General features: G+C 40.4%; 1 protein-coding gene across 3 annotated transcripts in view; it reads right to left on the bottom strand.

Annotated features, from left to right (window-relative positions):
* AGRN (agrin) overlaps nucleotides 1-22,012 on the bottom strand; it is a 185,352-nt gene that overhangs the window by 20,939 nt on the left and 142,401 nt on the right. For all 3 annotated transcript variants that reach the window (XM_068118853.2, XM_068118854.2, XM_068118855.2), the window contains 3 exons: nucleotides 20,817-20,928; nucleotides 8,150-8,266; nucleotides 7,770-7,962 (listed from right to left, as the gene is read on the bottom strand). In XM_068118853.2, coding sequence (XP_067974954.2) covers nucleotides 7,770-7,962; nucleotides 8,150-8,266; nucleotides 20,817-20,928 — 422 coding nt within the window. The remainder of the gene's footprint in view (nucleotides 1-7,769; nucleotides 7,963-8,149; nucleotides 8,267-20,816; nucleotides 20,929-22,012) is intronic.

Here is a 22,012-nt window from a genome sequence, read left to right as displayed (position 1 = left end):
TCTGAGTTTTGTAATGTTTGTACCTGCAGAAGTATTCACCCCTTCTTGAAAGTTTTCTCCTTTTGATGCCACCTGAACTTATTTCATGATGTTTTTCAAATCAAACTTAATATACAGAGTCTTCACAAACTAATCCAGTGATAAAGCTAAAAAATGCAGATAAAATATGAATACGTTAAATAAACAGAAAAAATCAGATGATTCTAAGTTGCATAAGTATTCAAACCCTTTGCCTAATTAACCCTAAATCACTTCAGAAGCAAATTATTTATTTGAAAGGTTACAAAATAAATGCAATAGGTTTCACCTGTATGTAATCAGTGGTTTACCTTAAAATTAAGCTTCAAACGTATCTAATGAGTTTTAAGGTGCAATGCACTTGGGCAAGGCAAACATGAAGACCAAGGAGCTTTTCGAAGAAGTCAGACATAAAGTGATGGAGAAGCACCGTTCAGGAGAGGATTGTAAGAAGATTTCAAAGTCATTCGTTATCTATTTGAGTGCAGTGAAAGTGGCGATCTAAAGGGCTGAATACTTTTGCAATTAGTGAATTTTGATTTGTACATGGTTTTGCAGGTATTCCTGACATGCAGGGAACCCTCCTCTCCTGCCAACCCATGCTTTCCACATTTACCCTGTTAGGTTTTCCTGTCTGCTCATGTTTTTTGTCGACTCAGCTCACTCACATCCCCTGTCCTATCTGTCTATCCATAATTATGCTGCCTGTGTGTTCATTCATTCCCCTTTTCTCCATCCTCTCTTGTATACCAACTGTCCATGATCCTCAATTTATGAAATGAAAACATTCCTGGAGTTTATTGGACTATTGTATGTCACTTGTACAGCTTGTTTAGTTTGATCTCCTCAGTTCTGAATAAAAAAGTTCATTTGGAAAAATTGTTTCTACCTAATTCGTCATCATATTGAAATGAAATATGCAATCTGGTGTCTGTCTGTCTGACATTGATATATTCAGTCGTTATTTATCCAATCTCAACTAAACTTGCTATGGGGACCAAGGGCCACACTACAGAGTTTGTAGTGATTTAACTTGGCCCCCTCCCTAAGTGGGACTTCCACCTTGGATGAACTCCATGTTAAGGTGTATAAATAGCTCAGCATGGCGTTTTGTGGGGGAGTAAAAATTAATATAACCACAAACTATTCTGTCAATTATTCCCAATGTATGATTACCTTTTTAAACAGTCGCTACTGAGAGAAATTTGGAGCAAACAAGGGGTGTGTTCCTTCACCAATAAGCTTACTATTGCATGTCAAGCCAGCCGTTCCTTATCAACCATTTCAATGGAGTACTTGCTTGAATACTAAGCCACTTGGCAAGCGCTCTACAAGAAACATGACTGAACCTCGTGTTGGCTTAACAGTTAAGGTCACTGGCTTAAGATCTCAGGTTCTTGAGATTGAGCCCCTTTCGTGCCGTTAAATAATACCAGGTGGGTTGTTGACTCAGCCTGCCATCCTTCTGAAGTCAGCAAAACGAGTACCAGCAAAGTATTGAAGATTGCACAACACTTCATCTTCTGTTGATTAGAATGTAGTCAATCTGATTTCCATGTTGCCCATCAGGTGAAGTCCATGGGTACAGTCTATGCTTGGGTTGTTTGAAACATGTGTTTGCAATTACGAGCTCATTATCCACAGACAATTTCAGCATTTTCTCAGCTGGCTCATTTTGGATACCAGATCCGTGCTTTCCTACAATCCCTGGTGCTCCTGCTTCTCCAATTACTGCATTCCAGTCTCCCATAAAAATAAAAAGATATCCTTTAGGCACCTGTTCTACCAGGTCCTGCAGCTTTGCATAAAACGTCTCCACATTTTTTTCATCTGCTGCAAAAGTTGAAGCATACATATGAATGATGATGGTGGTCACTGGATGTCCTTTCAACCTCACTGACAATTAACCTATCATTGACTGGGTTATATCCCATACTCACCCTTTATGTTCAATGCAAACACTCCCTTATGAAAAATAAAATCTTATTCAAATAACCAAATTTATACACAATATACCTTGATAATAGTGAGTATGTCCTCCCTTTTCCTTCAAATAAAATGAAATTCTTTGAGCGACACTTTGAAATAAGTTTGTTATAAACTCTTGTGGAATATTTGAAAAACATTAATATGCATCCTTGGTGAGTGCAAGAACATGCTGATTGGAAGAAAAAAAATTGCAAATGCAAAACAAATTATTACGAACAAAGCTAGAAATAGATTTTTCATAATTTCGGAATGTTCATGGAGATGATCGGAAGAATATATTATTCATGTTAGTACTGTCAATAAACTAGAACATTTGCTAACAACAAAAATTCATCAAAATACGATAAATAGTTATTTCATTGCAAGTAAAAAACAAATTAATAAATCAGATGTATATAAAATATAAAATATTTATTAAAATATTATATAAAAAAAACAATCTAAACATTTTAAAAATAATGTATTTTTATATACATTTTTTATATAATGATAAAAAATATTACATAAAAATATTGATTAAAAACAAACAAATAAATAGTTCTTTAATCGCAAGTAAAAAACAAATTAATAAATCAGATATTTATAAAATATTTATTAAAAGATTATATAAAAAACAATCAAAACAATTTTTTTTAATAATGTATTTTTTATATACAATTTTTTATATGATAGTAAAAATATTATATTAAAATATATAAAAACAAACAAATAAATAGTTATAATCGCCAGTAAAAAAAAAACAAATTAAAAAATCAGATATTTATAAATCCTTGAATCTGTCCAATCCATATTATCTTTACTAATAAAGTCTTGAGTCATTGCCACCTCATGTCATCCCCTATTACGATTCCCAATCTTTCCTGTTTACACTGACTCTCCTCTCCCGCAAACCCGCGCTTTCCACATTTACCCTGTTTGTCAAAATTTCCTGTCTGCTCACATGTTTCTTGTCTACTCAGCCCACTCACTTCCCCTGTCCTATCTGTCTATCCATAATTATGCTGCCTGTGTGTTCATTCATTCCCCTTTTCTCCATCCTCTCTTGTCTGCCAACTGTCTATGATCCTCGATCTCTGATATTAAAACTTTCCAGGAGTTTATTGGACTATTGTATGTCACTTGTACAATTCTCGAAACACCCCATATATTTGACTGGGTTAGTGTGCCGATCATTTATAGAGCAACATAACATTAAACATTATTCATGGCCCTGACTTTGTGTTGCCATTTCATCCATTCCAGCCATAGAACCTGAAAGCCTTCGATAAGTCTTTATATCAAGATGGAAAATCTTTCTATCTTAAAAACAAGGTGGTTGATAAGTAAAATGCAAGCTGCATTTCAAATATCACTACAGGAACTTTGTTGGCGTTGTTTGCAACTGATAATAACAAAAATATGCAAGATAATTGTTAAAATAGACTTTCTTTTCAAACGGTTTTTTTTTAAATAAGAATTTAAAATACATTCAAGGACAAATTAATGAGCGTGGTAATAATTGTCAGTCTTGCAGTTTTCTTCAAACAATGCAATGTGAATTGTGTTGACAAATGTTTATCGTAAATTTGTGTGCTCAATTTCCAGCAAATGTAGTGCTTTGCATTCAGGCCAAAGAGTTCAATTTTTGTCTCATCAGACCACAGAATCTTTTGCGGCATGCTCTTAGAGTCTGTCATGTGCCTTTTTGCAAACTCCAGGTGTGCTGTCATGTGCCTTTTTGCAAACTCCAGGTGTGCCGTCATGTGCCTTTTTGCAAACTCCAGGTGTGCTGTCATGTGCCTTTTTGCAAACTCCAGGTGTGCTGTCATGTGCCTTTTTCTCAGGAGTGACCTCCGTCTGGCCACTCTTCCATAAAGTCTAGATTTGAGGAGGGCTGCAGAGACTGTTGTCCTTCCGGCAGGTTCTCACATCTCAGCCAAGGAACTCTAATTCTGTCAGAGTGGTCATTGAGTTATTGGTCGTCTCCCTGACCGAGGCCCTTCTTGCCCGGTTGCTCAGTTTGATCGGACGACCAGCTCTAGGAACAGTCTGAGTAGTTCCATATTCTTTCCATTTCCTAATGATGGAGCTCACTGTGCTATTCGGAACTTTCTACACTCTAGAAATTGTTTTATTCCCTTCCCCAGATCTCTTCCTCCTCACATTTGTATCTAGGAGTTCTACGGACAGTTCCTCAGACTTCACGGTGGAATTTCTGCTCTGGCATGCACTGGCATCTGTTGGACCTTATAAAGAAAGGTGTGTTTTTTCTTAATCATGCCCAATCAATTGAATTGGCCACAGGTGGACTCCAATTAAGTTGTAAAGCCATCTCAAGAATGATCAAAAGAAATTGGATGCACCTGAGCTCAATTTGGAGTGTCATGGCAAAGGGGTTGAATACACATTGACTCAGCTTTTCATTTTTAATTATTTTATAAAAATTTCTAAAAAAAAAAATCCACTTTGACATTATTTGGGTATTATGTGTAGATGAGTAACAAAAAAAAAAGTCAATTGAATCAATTTTAAATTCAGGCTGTAACACAAGAAAATGTGAAAAAAAGTCAAGGTGTGTGAATACTTTCTGAAGGCACTGTAAACAAGAAAGGACCGCATTGTTACAAACTGACATTCACTGGGTATGTTGGTTAGATTACGTTAAGATGAAGAATGGGTTGAGCACATGGATAGCAAATGCATAGTAAGGATGTGAAAATGGCACAGGACAATGAGCCAAGTGGTCTCTAATTAATCGGTATTTTTATATACATTCTTGTATGTTTATATCCCAATTTCCCCCATCTGCTCCAAACTTCCTTCCCCTTCTCTCTTACCTCCCCCCACTCTTCCTTCTTTCCTCTTTCCTCTTCCGTTTCATTGCATTTTTCTCTGCCATCTTTTATACCTCTCTGATCAAATTCTCCCCACCCCCTATCAACGTTGGTGTATACATAACAGATAGATCACCAAAACAAAGCAAGTTGATAAAGGAAAATGCAAAACGAAGCCAATTTATATCCAACACACTCTGAAACAACCGATCAGATACACATATGAGACCACATGAGGTTCCATACTGGCACGAAAAAAGGAAAATGTTACATTTGACAAACAGAATAGTCATTGACAACTACAATGAAACTTGTTCTTAAAACATTCAAATTGGATAGATGCCAAATATACGGAGAGGATTATTTAGTTCTTAAAGCTGAAAATTTGATTGTAAGTGCTTCTGTTGAAATTTCGCCTAAATTAATTAATGGGGCATAAAGGTCAGTGTTTTGGTAGTGGAATGTACTTTAAGTATCCAACACTCAGCAACATCAGTTTGGAGTCAGAGAGTGAAAGTCAACATCAGTTTGGAGTCAACACCACATGAAAATATCTGATTTATGAATTGCTATAACTTCAAAGATGAAGATCTTATGAAAGATGCATGTATTCCTTTTTTCTGTTTCATCCAATCTCATCTACACTTGAGCTGCTGTTGGCTTAACGGTTAAGATGGCTGGATTGTGATTTTTAGAATCCTGATTTTGAGCCCTTGTTATCCCGTTAACATGACATGATGTGGGTTTACGCAGCCTGTTATCCTTCTGAGGTCAGTAAAATGAGTACCGGCTTATTGGGAATAATGAGGCATTCGAGTATCCTGCGTCGGAGTGGTGACCCATACACATCCAGGATTGTGCCGCCAACCAAGGAAAAACTGCCTTGGCAGCCCAATACATCTGAACATGCGAAATGAGTGGTTCTTCTTACTCTTCACCTATAGTTATCATACCCACACTCTGGCTCCTGGAATGTACATTGAAGCATGTGATGATGCAGTTGCCTTCAAACAACTAGCCTTCTCTTCATGGACAACCAAAGGCAACCTCGGATCACTTCACAAAGCCAGCTACAAAAGTGTGTCCACTCTCTGGAAAGCCAGAAAACAACATTTGGCCAACTTCAAGGCTGAATTATCGATCTCGTCTCCTTCTTCAAATATCTGGCGGTGCCTTGTCCAGTCTGTTTCAGGTGAATGCTCCCTGTCCATCCCTAACCCCACTTCAAATGGCAGCATAACCCACTATGATCGGGATAAGACTGAATGTCTCGACTCTGTGTTTGCTTCCAAATGTCATGTACCCAACCTGTCACTCCTTGTACCTACCGTACCCATTAACACCCAACTGCTCCTGGACATTGTGTCTTTCTTTCCTGCGGAGGTGGCAAGTTTATAGCAACCCTCAACTACGATTCGTTGATGGGCCCAGATGGCATCAGTGCACGTGCACTAAAAACCTGCTCTACCGCTCTTTCATATCCTCTTTCTGCCCTGTTCACAGGATAATTTGCCATTGGTCATCTTCCGTCTGCTTATATATGTCAGCCAACATCACTCGTGATACAAAAATGGTGCCAAGCAGATCTTCTTCACTACAGGCCTACTAGCTTACTTCCAATTATAGCAAAGTCATCATAAAAGATTAAATAAAATCCTTCCTTTTCCCCAATCGCCTGACCTCAGACCCCAACTCCACCCTGGGCATGCTGCTTCTGTTCTTCTATCAATGGATGGAGGCCCTCATTCATAGACAAGGGATCAGGCCCTCTCTCTCTCTGGACATATCTCAAACAATTATCACACTCTGGAACCCCACCTTCCTCTCCAAAATCTCAGCCTATGGCATCCAAGGCTACACCTTCTCAGGGATTCCTGACATCCTTCACTCTTGTAGTCACCATGCGACTCTCAACGGTATTCTCTCAACTCCTCTCCCTATCAAAGCTGGAGTGCCCTAAGTGTCTTGGGTCCGGTCCTGTTCTTGCACTCAGATTATCTGGACACCATTATATTTTTTTACTGAGAAGTCCACCCTCTGTGACCTCGTCCTTCAGATAGGCAATGAGCAATCTTCCCTTTCTGCAGATATTGATAGAAACAAGAGCTGGTCCAACACTTAGAATATGTCTTTCAACACCGACAAATCTAACATTCCCACTCTGTCTCTCTGAAAGGTCCATCTGGTGAACCCCCGTATCTGCTTTCTTTGCAAACCATTTGAAGAAGTTCAGTCATTCAAACTTTTGGGCCTCAACATCAGCCATGTTTTCTCTTCGGCAAACCACTTATCCAAGTTGGCCTCTATAGCCGGCTGCCGAATGGGCATCCTATATCCTGCCAATTATTTCCTTGGCAAATCCGAACTATTAACAAATCACAAGGCCTTCATCTGCAGCTTAATGAAGTATTGCTCTCCTCTTCCGACTAGCATCCCTGCCTTACCCTTTGCACATCTCGATGCTGTGGAGACAAAGTCCCTCAGAATCATTGTCCAATGATGATGCTGAATCTCTGGTCCTGTTATTCCCGCATCATAGATAGGTCAGCAATTTTCCCTTCCCCTTCTTTCTTTTTGAGATTGTATCCAGTTTCACCCCCATGTCCTCCTCCTCCTTCCCCTCCTCCTCCTTCTCCTCCTTCTTCCTTTTATCTCATTATTTTCCATGCCCAATCTTGCTCCAAGTGTCCCTCTATTTTGTTCCTCTACCTTGCTTTTCGTGCTTCCTGCTTTCCACCGTGCTCGTTCTGTTTGTTCTCTTCTGTTGTGTGTTCTCGCTCTGCCATGAGCCTCGACTTTGTGTCCAAAAAAAAATCAAGAATTTCAAGGCACAACTAGTTGTCTTAGCGAGGATAGAAACAGAGGTAGAAATGGCAATAACCGATAAAATGCAAGTTGGTGAGAGAAAACGAGTGCTGCATGAGATGGAGGAAGCTCCAATCCAGATACCTGTCTCGCAGATTCTGCCGTGGAAGCCAGGACGGCAGTCACATGTGAAGTAAGCCATGCGGGGCCGACATGTGCCACTGTTCTTGCATGGGTTACCCCGTCTGATGCAGACATGGTGAATAAATGGGTGAATGTCTCCTGCATCGCGAACACCGCCGCCATGAAACTTCACCTCGGAGGCGTCCACCGAGAGCTGGGTGGGTTGGTTTAATAAAAGGATCGTAATAGACACATTTACTGTAATTTCTACCGTCTCATCAAAAGAAAGCACTTTGAAGCCATCATTGATTTTCAACAGCAGAAGTGAACTGCAGTGCTTTGAATTTTGTGAAATACAGAGGATAAGTATAATCAACCTGGTTTTCATCTTCATCACTCACCTTCTGGATCGCTCCATCAAGGCCATCGGTCACTGCAGCTGCACTGGCTATCTTACTATAGTCTGGCACACCTCCCAGGTAGAGTGACTCTCTCAGGTCCAGGCTCATGTGGTTTGCCTGGGGACATCATGGAGGCCATATAACACATCTTACACTCCAGAACACATCTACTAATACATATATTGAATCCTATTGTGAAACCCATTGATAGGTTCAATATTTATTGCAATATTGATCTCAGAGATGTTTTTCAAATATCGAATCAATTAATAAATCATGGTTAGTAAAGCAATACAGTTGAGACTTGCTTACAGGTAAAGGCACAAAAATCCCAAAACACAATAAACTTAAAAATATTAAGTTTACAAATATTGAGAGATTAGTTACATATTTCCAAAGAGTCCATGTATTCCCCCATGGAGCTGCCCTGATATTTTGTCAGGTGGACTCTGTTGACCAACCTGTTCTATCCAAAATACATCAGTTACCATTATTTACCAGGACAGCATTCAAAATACATCAGTTACCATTATTTACCAGGACAGCATTCAAAATACATCAGTTACCATTATTTACCAGGACAGCATTCAAAATACATCAGTTACCATTATTTACCAGGACAGCATTCAAAATACATCAGTTACCATTATTTACCAGGACAGCATTCAAAATACATTAGTTACCATTATTTACCAGGACAGCATTCAAAATACATCAGTTACCATTATTTACCAGAATAGCATTCAAAATACATCAGTTACCATTATTTACCAGGACAGCATTCAAAATACATCAGTTACCATTATTTACCAGGACAGCATTCAAAATACATCAGTTACCATTACTTACCAGGACAGCATTCAAAATACATCAGTTACCATTATTTACCAGGACAGCATTCAAAATACATCAGTTACCATTATTTACCAGGACAGCATTCAAAATACATCAGTTACCATTATTTACCAGGACAGCATTCAAAATACATCAGTTACCATTATTTACCAGGACAGCATTCAAAATACATCAGTTACCATTATTTACCAGGACAGCATTCAAAATACATCAGTTACCATTATTTACCAGGACAGCATTCAAAATACATCAGTCACCATTATTTACCAGGACAGCATTCAAAATACATCAGTTACCATTATTTACCAGGACAGCATTCAAAATACATCAGTTACCATTATTTACCAGGACAGCATTCAAAATACATCAGTTACCATTATTTACCAGGACAGCATTCAACATAAATCAGTTACCATTATTTACCAGGACAGCATTCAAAATACATCAGTTACCATTATTTACCAGGACAGCATTCAAAATACATTAGTTACCATTATTTTCCAGGACAGCATTCAAAATACATCAGTTACCATTATTTACCAGGACAGCATTCAAAATACATCAGTTACCATTATTTACCAGGACAGCATTCAAAATACATCAGTTACCATTATTTACGAGGACAGCATTCAAAATACATCAGTTACCATTATTTACCAGGACAGCATTCAAAATACATCAGTAACCATTATTTACCAGGACAGCATTCAAAATACATCAGTTACCATTATTTACCAGGACAGCATTCAAAATACATAAGTAACCATTATTTACCAGGACAGCATTCAAAATACATCAGTTACCATTATTTACCACGACAGCATTCAAAATACATCAGTTACCATTATTTACCAGGACAGCATTCAAAATACATCAGTTACCATTATTTACCAGGACAGCATTCAAAATACATCAGTTACCATTATTTACCAGGACAGCATTCAAAATACATCAGTTACCATTATTTACCAGGACAGCATTCAAAATACATCGGTTACCATTATTTACCAGGACAGCATTCAAAATACATCAGTTACCATTATTTACCAGGACAGCATTCAAAATACATCAGTTACCATTATTTACCAGGACAGCATTCAAAATACATCAGTTACCATTATTTACCAGGACAGCATTCAAAATACATCAGTTACCATTATTTACCAGGACAGCATTCAAAATACATCAGTAACTATTATTTACCAGGACAGCATTCAAAATACATCAGTTACCATTATTTACCAGGACAGCATTCAAAATACATCAGTTACCATTATTTACCAGGACAGCATTCAAAATACATGTTACCATTATTTACCAGGACAGCATTCAAAATACATCAGTCACCATTATTTACCAGGACAGTATTCAAAATACATCAGTTACCATTATTTACCAGGACAGCATTCAAAATACATCAGTTACCATTATTTACCAGGACAGCATTCAAAATACATCAGTTACCATTATTTACCAGGACAGCATTCAAAATACATCAGTTACCATTATTTACCAGGACAGCATCCAACATACATCAGTTACCATTATTTACCAGGACAGCATTCAAAATACATCAGTTACCAGCAGAACAATCCAGCAGATCAATTTTTAAAATGACAGATATTCTTGAACTTTACATTTGGTGCTCCTGGTAGTCTGCTTCAGCTTCCCTATGGCTTGGTTGGCTTGGTCCAAGGTATCCCAAAGCAGAGTAAGGTGATGGAGCTCTGATAACCTTATGCAGGTCGTTGGGTGATGCAGTATATGATTTATATGGGCAAAGAGACCCGGTGGTGCCCATCTTCTCTTAAGGCCAGATTTTGAGCAGACATGGGAAATGGTGTTGGCACTCCGAAAGAAGAATAAACAATTCCCACCTCTCCTCAATCTCCCTTGGACATTGGTAGGCCAAGACGATGGTGCAAGCTTCACTCACAGTGAACTTTGCTCAACTTTTCACAAAGTAGACCAGAAGATACTCCGGCCTGCCAGGCTCTCCCTCTTCTACCTGGGGATGAAGATCGTTCAACTTTACTTCTACAGGAGCTCCCTGGGAGTGATCGGCTGACGTTACCGGATACCTTAGGTTCATTGGCTTCACAACCATGTGATGCTAAGGCTAAAACAACCAAAATGGCAACAACAACGCCAATGGCAGAAAGACAAATGTAGTTACGTTGCTTGAGGGAAATGTTATAGACAGATGGCGGAAATTTCAGCTGTAACAAATAGTGATGTTGTACTACAGCCACTGAAGTAGGTCAAGGATTGACTCCGAATAATGTAGGAACCACCTTTCGAGTTCATTTTTCCCCGCAGAAGAGGGGTTGGCCTTTTTCGGGCACCGTGGTTGTTGTTGTTTTTGTTGGTCCCCTTTTTGAAGCAATATTTTACGGCCGGATGCCCTTCCTGCCACCAACCCTGTTTGTCGCCTTTTGCGATACACAGGGAATTACCAGTGAACTGGTACTCAATTTGCCGACCTCGGAAGGATGACAGGCTGAGTCAACTCCCCTGGTGTTAATTCAGCGATCGACCGGGATTCAGAACTCATGATCCTAGGATCCCAAGCCGGCACCCTAACCGCTAAGCCAACACCAGGCTACTCCGAATAATGTAAGAGCATAACGTATGAGAAGGTACTTAAAAGGACAAACCAAATACAAAATCCTCCTGTGCAACTTCCCATCATCCCCCGAGTAATCCCCAGAGTACATGTCTACCGGTTCAGGGATGCATTGAAGTCAAACTAGCAAACACACAAACAGACACTTCTTGAATTGCATATAGTATGATTACATTTTGCTTTCAGGATTCCAAAGGTGAAGTTTACATTTTGTTATCAGCAGGCAGATACCACATGAGCGATGGAGTCAGCTGGAACATTTTGAGACATCATAACATGATGCAAGCCATTGCTGTCATCCCCGAGTGCTGAGGGTTTTTTGAGACTCATCCTGCTGAGATTGTCGATATGTCGAAATGTTCGTGGATGATGGTGAAAAACGTTGCCTTGAGAAATTCCAAGTTCTCAGGTGACTTTAACATGGTGATCCTACATGGTTAATATCTATATAGCTTGTTGGTGGGTCACTTCAGTTGGAGGTCTTGGCTTCAGATCATCATCTATGGACTCCCATCCACAATTAAAGTCAACTGTCCATTTGGCTAGTGGACAACATGACGACATCTTCACGATACACAGCAACCATGTGTTCCTTGGTGGATTTCCTTGGAGAATCACCTTGTTTGGATAAAATTTAATGACACCTCAATGCTCAATAATAGAAAGATGATCCATATATATGATGTTACAAATTTATGGAATGTACTCTGAAACAACAAACAATATCAGATTAATGAAACTAATGGAATATAACAAGCGCATGTCGATGTTTATAATGAGGAGGAATTAATCGTGGCTCTTGGGTGCCGACAATGGATACCCTCTTCCGAAAAGACTTTGAATGCTCCTCATGTTTAATCAGCATAAGGAGATTGAAGATGATTTCATTACCTTTCGAGATTTCTGGACAATATGCATCATTTGGACAGCAAGGAGGAAAGGAATGACATGATGAAATGAAGAAAGGCCATTAGTAATACTGAAACAACAACATGCAGGATATATATATATATATAGGTATCAAGTGTGTGTGTTTATATATATATATATATATATATATATATATATATATATATATATATATATATATATATATATATTATATTATATATATATATACATATATACATATATACATACATACATACATATATATATATATATATATATATATATATATATATATATATATATATATATACATATATATATACATATATATATACATATATATATACATATATATATACATATATATATACATATATATATACATATATATATACATATATATATACATATATATATACATATATATATATATATATATATATATATATATATATATATATATATATATATATATATATATATATATATATATATACATATATATATATACATACAGTGCATTCAGAAAGTATTCAGACCCCTTCAGTTTTTTCAATTTTTGTTATGTTGAAGCCTTATGCTGAAATCGTTTAAATTAGTTTTTTCCCTCATCAATCTACACTCAATACCCCCATAATGACAAAGAGAAAACAGGATTTTAGAAAGTTTTGCAAATTTATTTTTAAAAAAACTGAAATATCACATTGACATACAGTCACGTGAAAAAGTAAGTACACCCCATGTAAAGTTTTGACTTTTTCAACATATTTTAACATACAGCTATTTGATCTTCATTTCAACAATATTGATAGATAAAGGTGATATAATATAACAAATATCATGAAACATTTACATTTTGTAGTCCATTGTATAATTTAAATAAACACAAATGCAAATTTCGCATGTGGAAAAAGTAAGTACACCCCTACATTTATCACTACTTCAAATACCTAAAATTACAATCAGGTGCACCAGCTCAGGTGCAAATGATTAGAACATCGTTAGATAGGATCTTGGAGGAAACTGTCTTATTTAAACATCAGACATTTAGTTTGGTTTGCTATTTGTTGTTGAAGTCTGCGGCGTCACCATGCCTAGATCAAAAGAGCTCTCTGAGGCCTTCAGAAAGAAGGTTATAGATGCCTACAAGTCTGGGAAGGGATTTAAAAAGATCTCCAAACAATTTGAAATCAATCATTCGACTGTCCGGAAGATCATCTACAAGTGGAGAAGTTTCAAAACAACTGCTAACTTGTTCACGCCAGGCCGCCCCAGCAAGTTCAGCCAGAGAGCAGACCGCAAGATGCTGAAAGAAGTCTCTAAGAACCCCAGAATGTCATCACAGGACCTACAGGTAGCTCTTGCCACTGTTGATGTCAAAGTGCACGAGTCTACCATTAGAAAGAGGCTGCACAAATTTGATCTACATGGGAGGTGTGCCAAGAGGAAACCTTTGCTGTCCAGAAAGATCATCAGGGCAAGAATAAAGTTTGCCAATGAACACCGAGGCAAAGACCAGCACTTCTGGAACAATGTGCTCTGGACAGATGAGTCAAAGATAGAGCTATTTGGCCACAGTACCAGAAGACATATTTGGCGAAAACCAAAGACAGCATTTGACCACAAGAACCTGATACCAACTGTAAAGCATGGTGGTGGAAATATTATGGTTTGGGGCAGCTTTGCTGCATCAGGGCCTGGGCAGCTCACCATCATAGAATCCACTATGAATTCTTCATTGTACCACAGGGTGCTTGAGGATAATGTGAGGCCATCTGTCGGAAAGTTGAAGCTCAACCGAAGGTGGACCTTGCAACATGACAATGACCCTAAACATACCAGTACATCCACCAAGGAATGGCTGAAAAGAAAGAAATGGAGGGTTCTGGAATGGCCAAGTCAAAGCCCGGATCTAAATCCCATCGAGATGTTGTGGGGGGATTTGAAACGAGCTGTGCATGCAAGAAACCCCTCAAACATCGCACAGCTGAAAGAATTCTGCATGGAGGAGTGGGAAAAAAATTCTCCCAGTCGATGTCAGAGACTGGTAGACAGTTGTAAGAAACGCCTACTTGAGGTTGTTTCTGCCAAAGGGGGCAATACCACCTATCAGAGCCAAGGGTGTACTTACTTTTTCCACATGCGAAATTTGCATTTATGTTTATTTAAATTATACAATGGACTACAAAATGTAAATGTTTCATGATATTTGTTGTATTATATCACCTTTATCTTTCAATATTGTTGAAATGAAGATCAAATAGCTGTATGTTGAAATATGTTGAAAAAGTCAAAACTTTACATGGGGTGTTAGTTACTTTTTCACGTGACTAAGTATTCATACCCTTTGCTATGACACTTGAAATTTAGCTCAGGTGCCTCCCATTTCTCTTGATCATCTTTGAGATGTTTCTACACCTTGATTGGAGTCCACATGTGGTAAATTCAATTGATTGGACACGATTTGGAAAGGCACACACCTATCTATATAAGGTCTCACAGCTGATAATGCATATCAGAGCAAAAACAAGCCATGAGGTCGAAGGAACTGCCTGCACAGCTCAGAGACAGGATTGTGTCGAGGCACAGATCTGGGGAAAACTACAAAAAAAATCTCTGCTGCATTGAAGGTTCCAAAGAACACAGTGGCCTCCATAATTCTTAAATGGAAGAAGTTTGGAACAACCAGGACTCTTCCTCCGAGCTGGCCGCCCGGCCAAACTGAACAATCGGGGGAGAAGGGCCTTGGTAAGAGAGGTGACCAAGAACCCGATGGTCACTCTGGCTGAGCTCCAGAGATCCTGTGTGGAGATGGGAGAAACTTCCAGAAGGACAACCATCACTGCAACACCCCACCGATCTGGGCTTTATGGCAGAGTGGCCAGACGGAAACCAAACAGTTCAATCTTGGTTTCATCAGCCCACAGAAACTTGTTTCTCACAGTCTGAGAGTCCTTTAGGTGCTTTTTTGCAAACTCCAAGCGGGCTTTCATGTGTCTTTCACCGAGGAGAGGCTTCTGCCTGGCCGCGGCCACATAGCCTATGTTACCCCCCAGCCAAAGTTGTATTTGTATTTTTACCCCGAGTAAAGTATAAAAGCGTTTATAGCTGGAGTACCTGGCGTTGCTCAAGCAAAAAAGAAACATTAAAATATTTGAAATGACGGCAAATATAATGGAAAAGCAATTACATCCAAATCAGAATCCATCACAAATGTCAAATCGTCATTTTACCTTTTGTTCAATACATGCTGGTGAATGTGCCGTTCATCACGTTTCTGAGTTAAGTTTGATGACGTTCAGGAAGAAGAAAAAGCCTTACCACCAACTTCGACTGCTTCTGGAATTGTTTTATTTTTTGTGTTCAAATGTCTGGTAATGGTTTTGTATTTATTTATGCAAAAGTGTACTTGTGCCTCACACAGCAAATTGCAAAATTGCAAAATGGTTGCAGGAGTTGAGCGCGTGCTAAGAGAAAACCGTCGCATTACGCTGGATGGAGTGGTTTCCAAATTGAACATTAGCCATGGTTCATCACACCATATCATTCACAACGTGCTGGGGTTCCGCAAAGTGTCTGCAACGTGGGTACCTAGACAACTCGCAATCAAACTGAAAGAACGGCGAGTGGACGCATGTGAAGAACTTCTGTGACATTGCAAAACAGAAGGCGACGCTTTCTTACAGCGCGTAGTGACTGGGGATGAAATCTGGGTCCACTACTTTCAGCCAGAAACGAAGAGGGCAAACAAAGAGTGGCACCATTCAACTTCACCGAAGCCCAAAAAATTCCGCACACAGCCATCCGCAGGAAAAGTGATGCTGACGCTCTTCTGGGATAGCGGAGGCCCACTTGTAGAGCATTACATGCCCAGAGGGACCAGTCACCAGTGCATCATACTGCGACCTCCTTAAAAATCATCTGAAACCAGCAATCAGATCAAAACGTCGTGAACTACCAACTACCGGTGTTTTGCTACAGCATGACAATGCTCGGCCCCATACTGCCCATGCTACAGCTGCAACAATCGAGGACCGGCATTTTGAGTGTCTTCCTCATCCACTCTACTCGCCAGACCTCGCCCCTTCGGATTACCACATCTTTGGGCCACTTTAAGAGGCCCTTGGTGGAACCACTTTCCGATCCGACGAAGAGTTCCAAGAGGCCGTGCACGAATGGCTACACAAGCAGAGAAAATATATTTTTTTTGAGAGGAATCCAGACCTTAGTAAAGAGCTGGAAAAATGCATTAAACGCAATGGAGATTATGTTGAAAAAAAATCACAGTTGTTACACACATACAATCATACATGCAATAAACAAGTTGTGAAAAATATTTTAAGGTTACTTATTGACTGCCCCACGTATATATACACAAAGAATTAAGTTAAGCACCCCCCCCGTTTTTTTACAACCTCGCACATTACAAGTTTGTTGTCGTCAAAACAGTGTAATATACCCATGATATTGCTATATTTTCTGGAGAAGTGATATTATGGTCACATAAAAACATAACAATCATGCCGTTTTCAATATTTTATTCTGAATAATTTAAGGTGAAATTTTTTGGGAATTTTAGGCATATTTTCACCTCAATTTAAGTATGGAGCTATAGGTCCATCACGGACAGTGTGGATGACGTTTATGTTTTCTAACGTACAGTCATTGTTCTGAGAAGACCTCTAGCGATCTTTGCGTCAATAACGTGTGTAGGACCCACGTGATCGGATCACTGACTCAACCCTACGTCTCATAGACCCTGTAAGCCGTCGTATGCGTTGCTGTGGCAGGTTGTTCCATTCCCGATGCAATGCACGTTCCAATTCATCCAGATTGGCTATTGGAGGGACCATCTTCGCAATTTGTCGTCCCAACATGTCCCAAACGTGCTCGAGGGGGTTCAGGTCAGGACTGTACGCAGGCCAGGGGATGGTTGTCACAGCACCTTGCTCCAGCAAGGCTCGGACGCGTCTCGCACGGTGAGGCCTGGCGTTGTCATCCATGAAGATGGGATTGACGCAAAGATCGCTAGAGGTCTTCTCAGAACAATGACTGTACGTTAGAAAACATAAACGTCATCCACACTGTCCGTGATGGACCTATAGCTCCATACTTAAATTGAGGTGAAAATATGCCTAAAATTCCCAAAAAATTTCACCTTAAATTATTCAGAATAAAATATTGAAAACGGCATGATTGTTATGTTTTTATGTGACCATAATATCACTTCTCCAGAAAATATAGCAATATCATGGGTATATTACACTGTTTTGACGACAACAAACTTGTAATGTGCGAGGTTGTAAAAAAACGGGGGGGGTGCTTAACTTAATTCTTTGTGTATATATGTGTGTGTGTGTGTGTGTACAGTTAATCCACCAAGCTTGATAAAGCGTTAAAGCACAGTTCACGTACCATATTAGCCGAAGCTGTGCGATCTATGAGCAGTAATGTCCGTCTGCCACATGAGAACATTGCATTTGCTTCAGTGCAGCACATGCAGGCCATTGCAACACACAATGTGCCATCCCTCGGAGGGACGTTAAGCTGGGTGTCCCATCTGCCAGTGTTAGCTGGTGTACTTTAAAGATACAATGGTGTCTTTCGTGAAGGGTAGACAAGTTGACAGATACCCTTGTCAAATTCCTAGCTGCCACCTTCAGTCACACACCTGGCCTGGCCAGCCCGATCGTGAAAGACTTTGGTGAATTACGTTCCCTGGGTGTCCCCACAAGAAGGTAGGAATAATCGGGACCACTGAAAGAAGTAAGAGTGGCGAAAATATTTACAATTATGAATGAGGTGTGAGGGTGGAAGGGGGGCAGTAAAGGTGCAGAGATTAGAGCAGAGTTTGAGATGTGATGATGACCTGCCGATGAACTAGTCAAGCTTAAATCATCGACTGCTTTTCTTCAAAGATGAAAGCTCCCGCAGTCAATTTTTAACTTCTTCTAACAAACCAAAAATAAGCACCACTCACACACCACCGAGAGGAGGATTGTAGATGTTAGGTTATATTAACTCAAAATTGATGAATCCCAATAAAACTGCTATTGGTAGCTTCTTTGTTCATCTAACCTTCTTTGTTCTTTTCAGAGTGGTGAATGCATGGAATGGTCTCCCTTCAAGCCCGGGTAGTGGCATGGAATGGTCCTCCCTGCAAGTGTAGTGGCATGCAATGCAAGCTAGGGTAGTGGCATGCAATGATCCTCCGTGGAGGTGTAGTGGCATGGAATGATCCTCCGTGGAAGTGTAGTGGCATGCAATGCAAGCTAAGATAGTGGCATGGAATGGTCTCCCTGCAAGTGTAGTGGCATGCAATGCAAGCTAGAGTAGTGGCATGGAATAGTCTCCCTGCAAGTGTAGTGGCATGCAATGCAAGCTAGGGTAGTGGCATGGAATGATCCTCTGTGGAAGTGTAGTGGCATGCAATGCAAGCTAGGGTAGTGGCAGGGAATGATCCTCCGTGGAAGTGTCGTGGCATGCAATGCAAGCTAGGGAAGTGGCATGGAATGATCCTCTGTGGAAGTGTAGTGGCATGCAATGCAAGCTAGGGTAGTGGCATGGAATAGTCTCCCTGCAAGTGTAGTGGCATGCAATGCAAGCTCGGGTAGTGGCATGGAATGGTCCTCCCTGGAAGTGTAGTGGCATGCAATGCAAGCTAGGGTAGTGGCATGGAATGATCCTCTGTCGAAGTGTAGTGGCATGCAATGCAAGCGAGGGTAGTGGCATGGAATAGTCTCCCTGCAAGTGTAGTGGCATGCAATGCAAGCTCGGGTAGTGGCATGGAATGGTCTTCCCTGCAAGTGTAGTGGCATGCAATGCAAGCTAGGGTAGTGGCATGGAATGATCCTCCGTGGAAGTGTAGTGGCATGCAATGGTCTCCCTGCAAAGGTATTGGCATGGAATGGTCTCCCTGCGAGTGTAGTGGCATGCAAAGCAAGCTAGGGTAGTGGCATGGAATGGTCCTCCCTGCAAGTGTAGTGGCATGCAATGCAAGCTAGGGTAGTGGCATGGAATAGTCGTCCTGCAAAGGTAGTGGCATGGAATGATCCTCCCTGCAAGGGTAGTGGAATTGACATGGAATGGTCTCCCTGCAAGGGTAGTGGAATTGACATGGAATGGTCTCCCTGCAAGGGTAGTGGAATTGACATGGAATGATCCTCCCTGCAAGGGTAGTGGAATTGACATGGAATGATCCTCCCTGCAAGGGTAGTGGAATTGACATGGAATGGTCTCCCTGCAAGGGCAGTGGAATTGACATGGAATGGTCTCCCTGTAAGGGTAGTGGAATTGACATGGAATGGTCTCCCTGCAAGGGTAGTGGAATTGACATGGAATGGTCTCCCTGCATATAGTAGTGGAATTGACATGGAATGGTCTCCCTGTAAGGGTAGTGGAATTGACATGGAATGGTCTCCCTGCAAGGGTAGTGGAATTGACATGGAATGGTCTCCCTGCAAGGGTAGTGGAATTGACATGGAATGATCCTCCCTGCAAGGGTAGTGGAATTGACATGGAATGGTCTCCCTGTAAGGGTAGTGGAATTGACATGGAATGGTCTCCCTGTAAGGGTAGTGGAATTGACATGGAATGGTCTCCCTGCAAGTGTAGTGGAATTGACATGGAATGGTCTCCCTGCAAGGGTAGTGGAATTGTCATGGAATGGTCTCCCTGCAAGGGTAGTGGAATTGACATGGAATGGTCTCCCTGCAAGGGTAGTGGAATTGACATGGAATGGTCTCCCTGCAAGGGTAGTGGAATTGACATGGAATGATCCTCCCTGCAAGGGTAGTGGAATTGACATGGAATGATCTCCCTGCAAGGGCAGTGGCAGTAGGGTCAGTGTATTATTTAAAAATTGAGTTGGATAAGTATCTAGAAGTGGTGAGGATGGCGGAGGTCGAGGATTTTGGCATGATTGCGCAGGCCTGATAGGCCTAGTGGCCTCTTCCTGTGTTGAAGTTGCTTGTATTAACCTAAAATATCAATTTCTCCACATATTGGTGGTGTGTAAGAGGCACGTCCTGGTGATTTGCTAATGACACCAAGAGGAAAATTCATGCAGGGTCAACATGGCTGCAGTAGCTTTCTTCCTTGTGGATAAACAGTCCACATTGTACAAGATAAATGTTTGCATCATCGAATGTCGAGGTCAAGTTAATTGGCATATTCTAATCCCAGTTGCTCTTGCTCAAACTCGGGTAACCTTCGATGTGATGCTGTTATTATATTGCCATGGTGACCCACGTATCGAGGATAACAGAGCTACAGTATATGATGGTCAGGTGTTACCGGGCTGTCTCCAAGGATTTCTGCTCCGCCGTCGATCCTCATGAAGCCCTTGCGACCTGTCCTGGAAACAACTACTGTGTGCCACTCATTCAGTGACACCGTCTTGGGAGATCTGCAAAGAGTAGTAAAGGTAAAGCAATTATCAACTCAAGGTAGTTGCTCAATAAAAAATAAATGGATGGAGGGGTTGAAGGAATTACCGGCTCAAAGATGCTCCAAGCACAGTCTGTGTGATATTCAAATTTTATTGTTTACAAACACAAATTTGAATTAATTGTTTTAACAGTTTCTAAAAGCTGAACAGACAATTTGGGAAGGAGTGGGAATAAATTCACCGCATGAAAAAAAGGGAATTTTTTTTTTCTTTTTGTATACAGAATCGAGGCTCGTGAAGGAGCTAACATTTATCACAAAAAAAAACAATCAAACAGACAAACAAAATATATAAAAAGGGGAGCGGAAGACAAGATGGGGAGAGAAGGGGAAGCACACAAACACAACATTTGAGAGCAGGGAGATCTGTGGGAGGGAGAGGGCTTGGGGGGAGGAGGCGTGGGAAGGGGGAGGGGGGTGGGAGAAGTATAAAACACAAGGACACCAAGGACTTCCAGGACAGAAGTTGGTATTTCAAAAAAGTGGATTTGGGGTAAAATTAGCGGGGGTGGAAAAGATCAAGGTTTTCGATGGGGGAAGATAACAGATGGTGGTGAACAGCTGTTTTAAAGACCTGGAGGGAGGAGTGGGATTGAAGGGAGTGAGGGAGTTTGTTCCAGAGGCGGGAGAAAAGAGGAATGAAAGAGTGAAGGTGAGCAGAGAGTCTTGGTTTTGGCAGTTTAACCATAAGAGGGTTGCATCGTGCAGCAGATAAACACAAAAATTATGCATTTTATGAGAAAAGCATGAAATTTTAAACATAGTTAGTGCATACCATAGGGATTATTTTCAGATGTGGAGGGAAGTCAGATTTGACCTCTGAGAACCGTGAGAGGTCAAATCCAAAATGGCCGCCAGTCCACCGAGTCTAATGTTCAAACGCGCTTAATTCTGGAACCAAATAGTGGAGAAAAACTTTATAGGTGTCATCTATCTATAATTCCAGTAATCTCTGTGTGTCTGTGTGTCTGTGTGTCTGTGACCGCTGTTTCTCGACAACCACGGGTCCGATATACTTGAAACTTGCCAGGTATATTGCTGGG

This window comes from Myxine glutinosa, chromosome 6 (assembly GCF_964187855.1).
Source record: "Myxine glutinosa chromosome 6, kmMyxGlut1.1, whole genome shotgun sequence".
NCBI classification, from domain to species: domain Eukaryota; kingdom Metazoa; phylum Chordata; class Myxini; order Myxiniformes; family Myxinidae; genus Myxine; species Myxine glutinosa.
This window is presented reverse-complemented; position numbering and strand designations above follow the sequence as displayed.